Source organism: Fistularia commersonii, chromosome 23 (genome assembly GCF_037954325.1).
Source record: "Fistularia commersonii isolate RoL2024-O1a breed Wild chromosome 23, RoL_Fcom_v1.0, whole genome shotgun sequence".
Taxonomy (NCBI): Eukaryota; Metazoa; Chordata; class Actinopteri; order Syngnathiformes; family Fistulariidae; genus Fistularia; species Fistularia commersonii.
This window is the reverse complement of record NC_141306.1, coordinates 8,171,596-8,187,909: the sequence shown is the minus strand read 5'-3', so window position 1 is coordinate 8,187,909 and position 16,314 is coordinate 8,171,596. Positions and strand designations below refer to the sequence as shown.

At 42.0% G+C, this 16,314-nt stretch overlaps 1 protein-coding gene across 2 annotated transcripts; it reads left to right on the top strand.

The window, feature by feature from the left end:
• Positions 1-81: 81 nt before the first annotated feature.
• rab11fip4a (RAB11 family interacting protein 4 (class II) a) lies at positions 82-15,860 on the top strand. Of its 2 annotated transcripts, none has more exons than XM_086170167.1 (15): positions 82-363; positions 4,025-4,112; positions 4,216-4,304; positions 6,269-6,387; positions 6,826-6,948; positions 8,252-8,386; positions 8,907-8,942; positions 9,146-9,254; positions 9,415-9,518; positions 11,748-11,888; positions 12,317-12,398; positions 13,481-13,618; positions 13,713-13,859; positions 13,971-14,114; positions 14,200-15,860. In XM_086170167.1, exons 1-15 carry the CDS (start codon positions 211-213, stop codon positions 14,314-14,316), a joined length of 1,725 nt encoding a protein of 574 aa, XP_086026293.1. In that variant the 5' UTR covers positions 82-210; the 3' UTR covers positions 14,317-15,860. The 2 variants fall into 2 exon arrangements, with proteins under 2 accessions (XP_086026293.1, XP_086026292.1); XM_086170166.1 differs by having other exon boundaries at positions 6,224-6,387.
• The last annotated feature ends 454 nt before the right edge of the window (positions 15,861-16,314 follow it).

Below are 16,314 nucleotides of genomic sequence, written 5' to 3'. Positions count from 1 at the left end.
TGCTCGATGACGTAACACCTACGTCACGTTCGGAGATCTTCGTCAATCTCCGTCGGCTTTTTGTCGCTCGTTTCGCCGGACGCCCCTCCGTGGAACCGTGCGCTGGTGATGGCAGCCGCGGAAACGCGCCTTCTCCCGACAGTCTGATAGAAAGGGGGGAGGGGTGGGGGGCAAAAAAAAAACAAAAACACCAGCACCCACGGAGAGGTGATGGAGGGCCAGGCTTTCCCCGACCAGGGCCAGCTCCTGCTCTTCCTCCGGAGGCTGAAGGAGGTGTTCGACGTGTGCGATGAAGACGCCGACGGCTTCATCCGGGTGGAGCATCTGGTGGACCTCGGGCTGCAGTTCGGTCAAGGAGACGAGGTGAGGGATGCAGCAGCTCCACGGACACACAAACTGAGATGGTCAATGGTGCGGCAGGCTGTGGATGTCAGTTGACATGGCAACAGGCGCACATGTGACAGATCAATCAATTGATGACCAATCATTCAGGTGTTCGATTATTTGCAGGTCTGCAAAACGGTCCACAATTGTGTGTGTGTGTGTGTGTGTGTGTGTGTGTGTGTGTGTGTGTGTGTGTGTATGTATGTGTGGGCTCTGGAGGACACTGAGCAGGCTCTCCTTTAAACGTCTGCATAGGAGTCAGTCAAATGTACAACCTGAATTTTTCATCTAAATGTATCTGTTGCTGAAAACAATATTTTGTTTTATTTTGAGATGTGGGATTTTTTCACTCCTAAAGTTAAAGTGACATTTCTTAGGAGACAAACGCCTCAAAGCTCTTGTCTGTCTTCCAAGTTGTTGCAAAGGATTACGTCAGCCGGCGATTGTAGCTGCAGTAGTGAAGCTGTTATTTCAGGCTTTATCAACCTGAAATGATATTTTTCACATCCCACTATGGTGCCATGGCAACAGCTGCCACTGAGATATCCAGCTGACTCATGTCAGAAATAATGTGAAATTGGTTTACTTCTTCCTAGCATTCAGAACTTCCTTTGCACTAGTATTAGGGATGCTGTCCTAGTTATATTTGAAAAGTAGGCTTAATATTTACAATACAACACATTGATTGTTTTGTTTTTATGAATTTATGATTGATCTTCATTTACACATCAAATATGGTCATATTGAAGTAGAAGTATACCATACTTGAAAGGCTACCGGTGTATTGTTTATTTTTATTTATGATGAGAATTGTAGATTGAGTAAGGCTCATTGGCTGCAACAAAGCAACACGATCAGCTGCCAATACCATTGATTGAAAGATCAGGCAGACGCTGTAAACGGTTGTGTAAGTGATGCTGGAGACGACAGGGTGACGGGTTAGTTGTGATGAGCCCGTTACCCGGCGTCAACATCAGTGACGAGAGATGACTTGCAAGGATGTGCACCTCAACGCCCACGAGAAAGGCATTTCGAACAGCCACTTTGTTAAAGCACTTTCTGTCAACCCTTCATGGTTTAGCAATTTTGGCTTATTGTAATTGGTCTCTACTTATATAGCGCTTTCCGACTTTACAGTTTGAACGTACTTTGCACTAGAGCTGGGAATCGAACTGCCAACCCTCTGATTGGGTGAACGCGATTCTACCAGCTAAGCCACTGCCGGCCCATATAATTTCAGAAAACCAATTTCTGCTAATGAGATCTATTTTTTCCCCGAGCTGTGATACAGAACAGGGAGAGAACCCCCCCGGCTGAGGGCAGGGCGAGAAGCTTAAGTGTCACCTTCAAAGCTCCGTTTAATATAATCAGGCCTTTTTAATGTTCTGGCGCATTCAGAGTTGGAAATCCACTGAGGGAGAGAGTTTACGACTGGTTCCCTGGTATTAAAACAGTTAATGTCTGAAGATTCCTGTGTGTTAGAGGTTTATAGTCGATCCTTTAAGGGAAACTGGCATTGCATAATGGATTTATGTATGTGAGATTGTTCTAAGTTCTGCCAAGGACAAAAAAAAACGAGCTTTATTGGTCAATAGCAGTATCCACAGATCATATTTGGGTGTGTTTCAGATAACTTCAAATCCCCTTTCAGACACACTCTGCAACGCTGACATTATCAAGGCTTTGTCTGGCCAGGCTTCACATCTGACAAGAAGCATCAGAGTGAGTTGGATCAGCCATCAGACGGGCTCCAACCAGCCAGCACCACCAAAAAGTGCTACAATGACACAGAAGAAAAAAAACAATGCGACTAGAAAGAGATTAGCTTGAGGAACTGTGGGTCTAGTTGAAGGAAACAGTGTGTTTGGGTCTTTACGGCCCCCCTGCTGTCACATTCATGTCTATGTGAGGACTGTTGATTCAAATTGGGTTCTGCAGGTAAACACACGCTGCTTTTCTGGAGCGGGGTTTTGGGTGGCGCAAACCACTTGGTAGATTCGCTGTTTCTGCCAAGGCTGTACTTCCAACATGGCTTGTCTGTTGTCCCTCCTGTCCTTTTAGACCATACACATAAAAGTGCAATAATCCCTAGTAATATTTACATCTTAGATGATACTTTGCATCTTCATTTTAGTTTTTACTTCTAAGATAAAGAATGTGAAGAGACCAAACTTGAGTTTGTGGAATCGGATCCACTGTGTCACTATAAACAAGCTCACTAAACTACTCAGGGATCCAAAAATGGCAATTTATGCCCTTCTAATACAATGCCACTTCTGAGCTGTACAGTCATTGTGGAGGAATAGCTGTGTATTGTAATCTGCACGATGCATAACTTTATTATGGACAACCATCACCAGCAAAGAGGCAGCTTCTCCTACCAGCATCCACTTCCAATATGTGATAGCGTACCATTAGGAAGCTAAAAAGCAGAACAGTTTTAATGAGTTTTAAAGCCTCTTTATTGAGGAAGTGACAAGATGCCATTGTGTAGCACCTGAGTCGAAGTACCTCAGTCGAAAGAGGATGTTGACTTCAGCTTTCCAGGAAATTTGCTGTTTTTTCAGCCTGGCTGCAGAGGAAATCCTCAGGTGAAAGTGCTGAAAAATAGCACTAATGAAGTGTGAACAGGCGCAAGGTGTCAGGCAACGTGTCGTGTGAGAATGTGACAAGATATGAGACATTGTCCATTTTTTTATGCAACGCCTGCGCTTGTAATCATTGGCTGAATCATTGGTTAAATAACATTTAACATATTGCTGCGGCAGTGAGTAAATGCAAGGGTTGCGCTTTTTAGACGATAAAATTAACATAACAGGGCGCGTGAAAGAAAATAGGGTTCGTAAGAAGAGACAGAGGCTGCATTTAGCTGAGTGGTGTAACTGGAAAAAATGCATTGGTGGATTCACACGCACGTGTGAAAAATAATCATGGTAATGTGAAACAAGATGTTTGTGGCTTGTTTTTAAATGAATGTGTCAGTGAAATATTTCTATGTACTTTAAGTACATAGAAATAAAATTCTTATGTACATTTGTCACACCCTTTTTATGTAGCTTTTTAGAGGGGAAGTCAGCAGCAGAATTGCTGATACGGTTGCTTGGCATTATTTAACCTTTTATTGGGGGTCAGCGATGTCACAGCCGGCGCTCACGTTGCAGGCGTTGCTGACGGTCAGAAGCCTCCTTGGATTTGCATCTGGACAAGTGAAAGAGAGTCCATAACACAAGTGGTGCAATATGATTGATGCTGGATTTGCTGACAAATCACCTAAAGTGATATCTCAGCATGAGCCGATTTTCCTTCAAGCTGCCGCGGTGGCTAATCTCTTAGCATAAACACTGGAGGAGGCTTCATCTTCTTCCTCACTTCCCAGGCAGCTGCTCTTTGCTATTTATCACCTCACACTGGTCGCAAGAGAGCTAATGGAACGTGTGAATCCGATTAAGTGTTTGGCAAAGAGAAAGAAGTGTGACCGATTGGTATGGCACATCGTTTCCAGGTGCAGCTTTGCTTTGGGAATATAAGATTTAAACTGCATATATTTCATTCTAATACAGAGCAAAGTCTCACACACAGACACACAAACATGCTATGAAGGCAAAAAAAAAAAAAACTTCTTAACTTTGGCCTCTTTCAGGTAAAGAAGTTGGCCAGGTATCTGGATCCCAACGCTCAGGGGAAGATCAATTTTAAAGACTTCTGCCATGGAGTTTTTGCCATCAAAGGTGAGAAAATAAATGTGATGCCAAAATGTTTCAGTTGTTCCAGCCTCTTTCCCCGTTTTCAACTGAAATTATCGCGATAATTATCGCCTTTTCCTCCTCTCAGGTTGTGAAGGGATCCTGAAGATTGCTGTGGGTTCACGCCGTCTCACTTCCAGCCAGCCCGCCGTAACCGACAATGGCTACATTTACCAGGTAAACCTGCCGCTGCACCCACGGGGCTGGACATACCAGCCGACACTTGTGTTTACTTTTACACTTTCGAGTCAATATGCTGAAGAGGGGGCCTTGGCGGTGGGGTGCTTAGCGCTTTCACCTAAAGGTTCTTTGGAGGTTAAACCACCGCGTCTTGTCCAATGATTAGCTCCAGTCCCCACATGACCTTGTGTGCGGGATATAGAGATTAAATTAATATATATCTCATATGTATAGACATACCTAATTAACTCCTCTCAAGTTCCAACATTAAATTTGCTGTTTTAAATGACGAGAAAATGTGCTGGGCAAATCAAAGGTTTGATCGTGCACAAATGACATCAGCATCCCACTTAGACGCCGTAAGTATGCAGCAGCGTGTGATTGTCGGTGTATTCTGAAAAGACTGGTCCGGCTTAACGGTTACCTAGCAACAGGAGCAACCGAGAAACAGAGGGAGAGAATTATGGACCCGTGGGCTTGTCAGTGTGTTTTCAAATGTGAGTGGCTGAGCTCCAGCGATACGTTGCTGCGAGAGTTTCATTAAAACCACTGAGCTTTTAAGCTCCAGGAACCCATCGGATGCGGTTTCTAAAGCCATGACAAAGCGCCTCGTACGTTTGTGTTGTGATCGGGGCCAGAGGACACGTGGCAAACACCTAAATGGTAAGAGTTTTTAACATGTTAAGGCTTTTGAAGATCCCATATTTTCCAACCTCTGAACATCAGAGTGAGGGGATGATTAAGAATAAGATAATCGTAGGATAAATACAACATTTTCATAGGTGGGTTAAAAGTAGAAGAGTTTCTTTGCATTTCCATAAGCAAGTGTTAAAGGAAAAGATCATTTCAGACATTTAAGTCTATAAATAGTCCAGTCCCAATAGAGAGGGTCCCATTTTATGGTATCACACAGAGCTGCTCCAGTAACCATCAATGTCCTAAATTAAGACTCATCAGCTTCCTATTTAGGTTAGAAGGTAGATCCACATGTGAGCCATTTGCTTCAGGGCTTCGTATCTCACAGCACATTCATCGAATCCAGGATCTTTTTGGGGAAATTGGGCTTTTAGCAAACCGCAGGTGCTTCTCCAACATATGTCTCCACTCAATCTACATTACTCCGTTTCTTCGGGAGCATCCTCATCATCTTCGCCAGGTGATCGCTCACCCACATGGAGATGCTGAGAGCCTCTGACTTCACTTAAAGGAGGACCTGAAGTTACTTTTGCTAAGCTAGGTTCAAGAATCAGAAATTCAAAGTATCGTAATATTAAACAGAAAATGAGGACTCCTCTAGAATAAAAACTGTACAATTTAAATCAAGTCCAAAGTTGGTCGGGGGATTTTTCACATTAAATTGAAGCTGATCTCCCCTTACAGCTGCATATCTCCACACATGTGCTTTCACCCCAGACAAAAATGTGTCCATAATTAATGTACCGAAAACCCACATGAGCACTTGAGGCGGGGTCTTGGAAAAAGGAGAGAGGGGATGTGCATGAGGGAAAAACACACGTATGTATTGTGCATGATGGCAGACATGTTCATTCATAATTTAAGGTGCAGATTTGCGTCAAGCTCCACGCTCCGTTCCAAGGTTTAACAAAGCTTTATACAAAAATGTCAATATTTAGGAGAAAAAAAAAGATTTCCTGGTAGCTTTTGTCCATTACTTTTTTCCCCTTTGAATTCAGATCTGGATATTATCACTGGAAATCTGTCAGCTGAGGTTACATTGTGCAGGAGCAGGGTAATGAAATAATGATGCTCGCCTACAATTCAGTTAAACTGATGTTAAAAGGCCCCCTTGATGCTGCTTCAGATAGACTTGAGTGCACGGTACAAAAAAAGACCCTTCTCTCTTCTCACTGAGGCTTTTTGATGCAAATTTCTCGACTGCCATTTTGTCTTTGTAGACGGGTGAGTCAAAGGTGGGGCCTCCCATTATTATGTGCCCACAGTCTTACCCAAAATGCAATGGTTACGGCGAGGGGTGCGGCACGGATGGGGAGTGCGCAATGGACAGCGGCCCTGAAAATGGCAACAGCCCCGACTCGCTCGATCCAACGCAGCAGAACCGGTACGTCTCAGTGGCAGCAAATATGATAACAATTTTCAACCAAAATAGAAGTAAAGTTTTGCTTTGTAATGTTAGACTTTGTGGTGGCTAAAAATAAACATAACCTCCTCTGCAATGATCCAGTGGACTATAAATGGTTTTCCTCTAATATTTTTTGACAGATGACACGTCTTGCAATTCTCAAAAAAGGAAAATGTATTCACGTTTTTTCCTTTATTTATGTCTGTGCTGAATAGTCGTCTAACACACCTCTGAAAGCTGTCTTCCAGCATCAAGCATTCTTAATACATCAATCCACCGAGCGGCTTTTTATAGAAAAGGTTGTCAGCCCTGCGCTTATGATGCTTTATCCAGATGTTTTCACGCTTCCACGATCTGCCCTCCTGTCCGAATTTCCTGCCGGCCGGCCGGCTGAGAGTCTTCTTCCCTTCTGTCCAGGGAGGAGCAGTTTGAGGACTACGGTGAGGTGGAGGATGTGGATTACACTCCCAGCAGCCCCTGCCCTGAAGATGAAACTCAAGCCAATCCTCTCTCTGACCTGAGGTCCTCCCGTCCCACCAGGTCGGTGGTCAGATGAGAACACGTGGATTAGCTTATACATCTCTCCAAAGCCTTAAGGCCTCGTCAATTCAGTAACAAAAATATCTACGTGATACTGTTTAAAACGGGGGTGGGCAATTATTTTGGGTTATGGGCCACATTTCTTACTTGATTTTTATGCACGGGCCAACTAGGTATCATCTAAATTGAACAAAATTACAATTGCAATTTAAATATTTACATTTTTTAGCATTTTATTTCAACTTTAAAATCAATCACATAAATATACCGACATTATTTTGTATGAAATCCTCCATACATAGTTAAACAAAAGGAAAATATAAGGAGTTTTTAAATTCAATATTGATTCAATTTCTGATTAAAATAGTCAAATAAAATAGTTTGGCAGGCCGGATAAAAAAGCAAAACGGGCCAGATGTGGCCCACGGACCGTAAAATGCCCAGGTCTGATGTAAATTGAGCAACATTAAAATTGCAATTTAAATATTTACATTTTTTGACATTTATTTCATTCTTTAAAATCAGTCATACAAATGTACCGACATTATTTTGTATTTAATCATCCATACAAAATTAAATAAAAGGAAAAAATAAGGAGTTATTAAATTCAGTATTAATTTAAATACTGATTAACATAGTCTAAGAAAATCGTTTGGCGGGCCGGATGTGGCCCGCCGACCGTAAAATGCCCAGGTCTGGTTTAAAAAGATTTCACATTTCACACAATTCATTTTTTTGTTTTCCAACAAATAAGTTACTGTAACTTTCCACACCTTAATTTTGAAATACAGCCTTATATATGCTGATGAAAATGCACGTTACTCATATATACTATGGATATATAGTAATATGAATTAAGGCAGTGAACTCATGATAGGTTGTTCACAAGTGTTTCACAGCGAATGGTATCAAATGTCTGCCTTAAGTTCTTGGGTATTTCCATGAAATTGTGTTTCATAATTACCCACGACAAAGCTAAAAATGTATTACATTTTTACAAGTTGTCGCATCCATAGTGTTCTACACCAGCATCGAGATCCAGTCTCTCCCCATGAGTGCCATTTGACCGAAGTGATCCTCAGTCCTTCACTGAGGCTTACCTTCCTGGAGGAGGAAGTCCTCTCCCTCTGTCTCCTCACTGAACAACACTTACATGTTGCACTTTGGGATCTAGTTGCCAATTCTGTCTCATACTCAGATCTTAAGTTGCTCGTGCTTGACTTATTAAAAGCCCCTCTAGCATTTGCCTGAAAGAGCTGTATGTAATGGTGTATCCAGTATGTATTGCTTTTTGTGATCACAGTGCGGGAGAAACTCCTCCCAAGATGCAGCAGCTGTATAACAGCGAGCTGCTGGACATCTACTGCTCTCAGTGCTGCAAGAAGGTGAATTTGCTGAATGACCTGGAGGCCCGGCTTCGGAACCTCAAGGCCAACAGGTGAAGACGCACTCACCCGTGCGCACACCCAAACACCAAAACACCAAAACACCAAAACACCAAAACACAAAAAACAGTGTGAGCGCAGAGGGATTTGTGGAACTGGATATTTGGGATTGACCTCATTAGGTTTATCAATGCATTATTCTCACACACACTCACACACACCCCGATGCACACATGCAAATCCCATCCTCTTATTAATTCTTGGCATCGGCAGCTGCAACCACATCAAAGAGTCTTAGTTGTTTCCATGGCGACCAAATCCCATTCTGGTCGGTCAGACACTCGAAAGTTGCTTTTTTTTGTGTCAGATTGCTACGACTTCAGAAATTAGGAAGGCAGCTCGTGTAACAATGAGCTGACAATATAAAAGAAAACGCCGTGGTAGGAAGTTATGGAAGGATGAGTTGTTGAATGAAAAAAAGGCATTTGAACTCATTCAAGTGTGTGTATATATTTATGTATTTAGATGTGTGTGAGAAGGGCAAAACATGTTTTGTTTTTTTTTGCCTTTCAGTCCAAACAGAAAGATCTCCAGCACGGCTTTCGGACGGTGAGTCACCTCCATTCCCATCAGTATCCGTAACCCTATAATTCATAGGCACTATTAGAGCCTTGAGACTTGGCTGAGGATGACTCACCGGTGACTCTGTGTGTGTGTGTGTGTGTGTGTGTGTGTGTGTGTGTGTGTGTGTGTTTGTGTGTGTGTGTTTGTGTGTGTGTGTGTGTGTCTAATGCGACATGTCCGCTCCACAGTCAGCTTTTCCAAGCCAACAACAATGTGTTCGGCTCCAGCCAAGGCAGCAGCACAGAGGATCTCTTCACGGACAGCATCGACTCTTGTGATCTGGACATTACGGAGAAGGTGTGAACCCTCTCGCCATCTATTCCCATTCATTTTACGTTTCCTAATCACTCCGATAGCTCCCAATTTAATTTGAGGGGAAGCGCTCAGTGGTCACAAAATCAGCCAAACCTTTCCTTTCCAACGTTTTCCCCAAGTTGTGATAAAATGTCTCCTCCAGGTCAGTTACCTGGAGAAGAAGGTGACAGAGCTGGAGAGCGACTGCCTGGCCAACAGCGACATCAAGTCCAAACTCAAGCAGGAGAACACTCTGCTCGTGCACAGGTAGGACACACAAAGTTTCAAGTCAACTCGTGTACTGCACGGTCACGGATTTTTAACCCTTTTATTAAAACTTGTCACAGATTTTTTTGCGGTACAATATATAATCATATATTTATTATTGCAATTACGTTTATGGTAAAATAGGCATTTTCTAGGCTGGCGATCAACCTGAGCGTGATGTTCTGTATCCTGCACTCTGATTGGTTCAGATCGTAGCATCATTTTATGTATCTCCTGTGCATAGCATGCATTCAGCATCTTGCCTTGTCCATTTCACATTTGTAAAGCTTTAAAATACTTATAAATAATAAAAGATAAAAACTATGGTCGCTAGGGTGGCTGAGTTCCACGTTGACTGGATCTCAGCCGTCATTTAATCATACTTGACCCTGAACGTCACTTACCTCGGCTCACACGTGAGCTAAGAATAAAAAACCCAGTCTTATCTTTTTCTTTGGTGGTTCTTTCATTTGGTGAGTTATGAGTATTCCGGTTGAATCCCTGGCACGGAGCTATATTTAATTTGTTTGGCCATGAACCTCAGACGAATTTTTTTTCGTTGTTATTTTTATCATTCTGTCAAAGTCTCTTCTTGTGTGTAACAAAAAGAAAGGAACTTTAAGTCTAAGATAAAAAGCCAAGGTCATCCTTTATATTCTATAAAATAAGACATGGGGGAGGCAGAGCAGAGGTTTGTGAAATATCTTACACCACCATGACTCTGTGAGTGTCCTTTTATCAGATTTATGAAGCCCTGCTTGAATTTGATGGGATCTTGAACATTAACAACCAACATTTACTGTATCACTTGGCACGAAAGGCAGTTAGCACATCCGCCTCATACGAGAAGGTCTGGGGTTGGATTCCAACAGGGGAAGGCCTTTCTCAGTGGGGTCTTCGTGTTGTGGGTTTCCTCAGCGGTCTTCTTGCAGTTGAAAAACTTGCACGAGGTTCATTGGAGACCCTAAATTGCTGAAATGTGTGACTGAGAGGTTTAAATGGTTGTTTGTCTCTATATGCGGCCCTGTGGTGACTGATTTTGGGTCTGCCTCACCTCTTGCCTATTGACAGCTGAGATGGGTTTCAGTCCTCCTCCCTTTTTTTGTTTAAACAAAAAAAAAGACGCAAATAAAACAAATTTAAAGCATAAATTAATCAAAACTGAAGCGAGACGTTCACTGTGCAAAATTTGAGCGTGGAGGTCACAGGGTGGGGAGGAGGGGCACGGCCTGCCTTCAAAATACTGCTGATTCAGAGCATCTTCTGACAGCGTGCCTGTCAGTCCGTGCAGCGGTCACATGTAGTTCGGGGTATTTATAGCATGCGCCGGTTTATTAATTGATCAAACAGCAGTCCAAAATAACACTGGTGTGATGTGATGGACTGCTGAACAGAGGCTCTCCCTCAGAAAGGGCCTACAAAACAACACTGTCATCATCAAACTGGGTAATAAAAACAAAAAAGTTCATTTTAGACTTGTCACATCACATACATTTCCACTTTCATGTTTCCCTCCGTCACCTGTCTCGTAGCCTGCAGACAGAAACGTGGTCATACACTCCGTGAATTTGGCAATTCACCGGTAGAAAACGATTGTGCAGGTTGTAAGGACATTTGATGCTTCAGACCTGTGTGATTTACTCATTAAAATACATTTTTAAATGATTTGATGGCATATACAAGTACAAGGCAACGAAATGTGTTGGCTTTGAGTTAGCTTTGAACCACAATTGCAAAAAGCAGCAGGTACAGATGTAATAAATAAGTGAACCGTATGTAAATGGGATATTTTGTCAATCATGTGCAAGTGATTAACAGATGGGGTACTGTGAACATGTTAAGCAGATGGATATGTACATTTAAACGTAACAGACTATAGACAGGATTTATGGATATCATTTACAAGTAGAACTGTACAAATGATAAGTTATGTTATGCAAAAATACAGGTTAAATGGACTTTAAATCGCACATGAATAAATATGGAAAGTAGCTGCTTAAGGTTACTATACTAGAAAATAAAATAATTATTTATATAAATATTATAATATTTATATAGATTATATATATATATATTAAATATTGTAAAATATTTATTTTTATGTATAGAAAATAAATAAAAATATAATAGATATACAATGTGAATAAATAAACTAATAAATGATGAGTGTGTTGCTGTGACGTCGATGTGTCCACGGGCGTTGTGCTAAGCTTCGGCTTTGTTTATCAGGGTTCATGAGCTGGAGGAGCAGGTGAAGGATGCAGAGACCAAGGCTGATCAGTGTCTGGAGGAGGAGGCCAAGAGGCACCGGGAGGCTTACAGCAAGATGGAGAGGGACAAAAACATGGAGATAGACATTCTGTGTTGCAGGTAAATTTACCAGCGGCGTCATTTCAGAATAAAATATCAGTCTGACAGGAACCAGCAACTTTTGGTTGAAACTAATCCTCAGCAGATGGAATGGTTACGCAACATGTTACTGACTGACTTTTACAGCAGAAAACATCTCCCTCGCAGACATTTACCAGGTATAAGGTAATCATGGATAAAACCAGGAATATACAGATGAAATACACCACATAATATTGGTATGAACCTCTCACTGCTGCCAGGCTGCCGTCTTAAATAAAAGTACGTTTTCAGTGACATGCCCACTTCAATTAAGCATAAATACAGTGAAAACAAAGCAAAGCCCCTATTTTGCTCGATCAAAGATCACTGTTGTTTTCATTGTGCGCGCGTGTGTGTGTGTGTGTGTGTGTGTGTGTGTGTGTGTGTGTGTGTGTGTCATCCCCCAGGGTGCAGCAGCTCGAAGAGGAGAACGGGGAAATGAAGTTAAATGTGTGCAGACTCAAGTCTCAGACAGAGAAACTGGACCAGGTGATCAGTTTGTTTTCTGGAATAATAAATTATTGATTGATATGTATCATGGGCCATTCCTTTATTCATAGCTTTATTAATAACATTGAATTTAATGAGTTTAGTGTCATTTAGCTCTGTGGGTTTATACAGGGACCCGTCTGCTGATGCCAATTTGACTGTTCTATCCACTTTTCTGTTTTTTGCCGTGATTAGATAGTATCAGAAGGAAAAAATAATTTCTGTTAGACATCGTATAAAAACTCTTTGATGCCACACAAAATATATCAATCTGGTTGTGAAAACTGTTGATCAGCACATCTGGTGGTTTCTGACGTCAAAGAACGTGCCTACATACACAGGAAGAGGCAGCAGGGCTTCAGGCCTGCTGTCAACAAGGCGGTAGATAAAACTATTTGAAATCAAACAAATTAACTGAATCTGGAACGGGTGTCATAATTGATCCGCTAATATTTTAATTGCTGAAACAATCTGATGTTGGCAAATGGCAGGTTTTAGTAAAACAGCTGAATCTTACAATGGATATAATGAATCATGAACAGACAGAAGCCTTTTGAAGAACAGCGGAGCGTTTACATTTCTATTTGACCGATTCATAATCCTGATTTAGTCTGATTAATGGATTATTACCAAGGATTAGTATGGTGGGAGCATTAATACATCACACAGGAATCACAAAACAAGCCCAGCCATGTTGACTGAGGTTACTTCGAATCAGACGAAGGTGGTAGCGGGAATCATTCCGATTGGCTGAAGTGACGCAAAAGCATCCTGGGTTTTTTACGTCTGACTTGTTTTGGCCGGTAAAATATTCATGCAGAGAGCCAGTATAACTGCCATTACTACTCCCATCTCAGGATATTTATTATTTAATACATTTCTATGTGTTTCACGAGACCCTTTGATGAACCGTGCTGTTCATAAATTAGCTAAATGGATCGAGAACTTGTTTGTGTGGTGTTCCTTGAAATGTATTCATGACTCTCAGAGCTGACTGATTCTAAATATCACGTTCGGCTTTTAATCCGTTCATCCCACAATGGTTTTAATTATTGTTTAATAACCTGACTGACACGCCGCAGGAGACGCAGAGGATGACGGACAAGTTAGAGGACTCGAGTCTGCGGCTGAAAGATGAGATGGACCTGTACAGGAAGATAATGGACAAACTGTGGCAGAACCGTCACGAGTTCCAGAAGGAGAAGGAGGCGATGCAGGAGGTGAGATGCAGGTGCAAAATGTTGGAGTCGCGCAAAGCGTGGCGATGTTCAGGTGTCGAACGGAATATGAACTCCCGATCTGAACTCCCCGCAGCTGATCGATGACCTGCGTAGAGAGCTGGACTACCTCCAGATGTTCAAGCTTGAGATGGAGCATCCCGGGAAGGGCAAGGGACTGTCTGAGTACAACGCCAAGGCCAGGGAGATTGAAATGGAGCATGAAGTCAAGAGACTGAAACAGGTTCACACACACACACACAGAAATAAACAAAGAGCGCTCAGCAACTACTGATCACTCGCGATAGTCACGCATGTTTTTTAGAATGCCTGCTTGTTGTGTTCTATTTCGCAGGAGAACTACAAGCTGCGGGATCAGAACGATGACCTGAACGCTCAGATTCTCAGCCTGAGTTTGTACGAGGCCAAGAACCTGTTCGCCTGCCACACCAAGGCCCAGTGCTTGGCGGCCGAGATCGATAACGCCTCCAGAGATGAGGTCTGTGAGCTTCTGCTGTATGAGCTCGATATGTATTTTTTGTTTTTAACAAAGCCTTTTAATGTCCTCTGTTTCTCTCTGGCAGCTGGTTGATGCGTTGAAGGAGCAGGAGGAGATAAACCTGCGTCTGAGGCAGTACATGGACAAAATCATTCTGGCCATTCTCGACCACAACCCCTCCATCCTGGAGATCAAGAGCTAAATGCTGCGTTTGCATATCGACATGTGCTCTAGCACTAGTATGTTCGTCCGGATCAAATGTAGTTCCATGTATCACACACGCACACACACACACACACAAGCGTACACGGTAGCGTGAAAGTTTCACTATTTCTATGAGCAGTCACTCTGGAGGGGCTTTGCAAGGATCATTTTAGGCCATTTGCACAATGTTTTTGAACATTATTGGGACCCAGACTGAAACGGAAGATTTTATTTGAGGACTTCAGACAATGAGCTTCTCAAAGAGCTGTCCTCCACCAAATTATCACGTGTTTCAAAACTCTCTGAATTCTTAATGGGTGTTCAAGGACAATCAGTGTGAAAATGAATGGGCTCCACCTCAGAGACAGATCTCTATAATTCCTGCTATAGACACTCGTTGACCGTGAGATGAAATTATTGACATTAATCTTGGGTCTCCGTATGGAGGCCATAAAATGGTCTGCGACCGCCTTACCGCCTTGATCCGTACTTACGGACACGTGAAAATAGTGATTTGAGTCGTAAGGAGAGCCAGTTGTACGATCGGGTCAGCTCCTCCTTCCCTTGCCTCCAGCTGTTTGCTATTTCCTCATAAATATCTAAACAGATCTGTAAAACAGACAGATTTGATTACACTTGTACTTCTGGCAAATGTCTGAAACAAGCAAACCCCTTTAATATGGCAAGGAACCAAAACTGAATTATATCACAACGGATACACATGTTTACAATATCTGATTGGCGTGTTGAACATCAATGGCGTCCCCGCAGCGATGTGGTCAATAATATTTACAACATCCTGAATTAAATGTTCCTGCGTCATTATCCCAGCTCCGCATATAAAACAACGCTCGCCTTACCGCAGGATCTCCGCACTTTTCACATGAAGGGGAAATGGAGTTTTAAAGGCGTCGCAGTCTCGCTTAGTTTACCTCCAGCCATTCCACCACTGCCATCAAAAACACATATGCACTCATTTTTCACTGAAGTATTAATCCAAATGACTGTATTTACCTTTACAATGGTTTTGAGAAGAAAAAAAAACATCATCAGCCTACTAAACCTACTGCTGGTATAATTACTTTGTTGTTTAGAAAATATACCATGTCAAAACATGTAATCTTAATATTTACCCACACAGTGTTGCCTAGATGAGCTAGCAAAGAGAAGCAGTTTTGAGCTGCTCGTATCACCATTGATACTGTTATCGCACAATTTCGACATGTACTTTCTTCTTCACTTTCTTTGCTTTTGTGCATTTGAAGTACAAAAAAAAAAGTCAGTCACAGCTAGGCTGTGACTGAGTCAATCGTTGCCATTGAAGTGATCTTCTGCTTAATTCATAACTTGTGATTTCATATATTGTAAATGTTGTACAGAATGTAGTAAATTTAATGTGCAAATCATTCCACTTGATAAATGTCTGCCTTTTGACACCAAAAAAAGTGTGTTGTTGATTATAATCACAATGTAAAGCACATTTAAATGTGTTCTGAAAGTCCTTTCATGGGATAATGATATTAAACACGATAAAAAAACAAACCCGTATTTATTCATTTGTGTTCCTCAAGTGGGGTTCGTGTCGGTCACATGGGTTAAGTGAATTACATCCATATGAGTTGGCGTGACGGTATTGCTGGATGGCTCTGCTGCGAGAAAAACAAACATGGACACGGGTAATTATGAAATAGCTTTTATATGGCTTTAGGGCCATATAAAAGTTGATTTTATCCAAAGGTAAGGACAGCCACTGAGGGCTCAAGGCCCCTCTTTCAGTGATGGGTTTTAATTTGGTCATTATTTCTCCAGTCCCGCCAACAATAAACAGATTTGTATATGAGGGTGTCTGAAATATGAGGAACATAAAGAACATTTCCTCTTAATACAGAGGAATGGCTTTTTTGTTGAAATCTCAGGCTTCTATGCAGTTTTTGGATTAAGGAAATGTTTTAAAAAAATGTAGGGGATACTTTCTAGCGCTGTAAAAGTGGTGGGC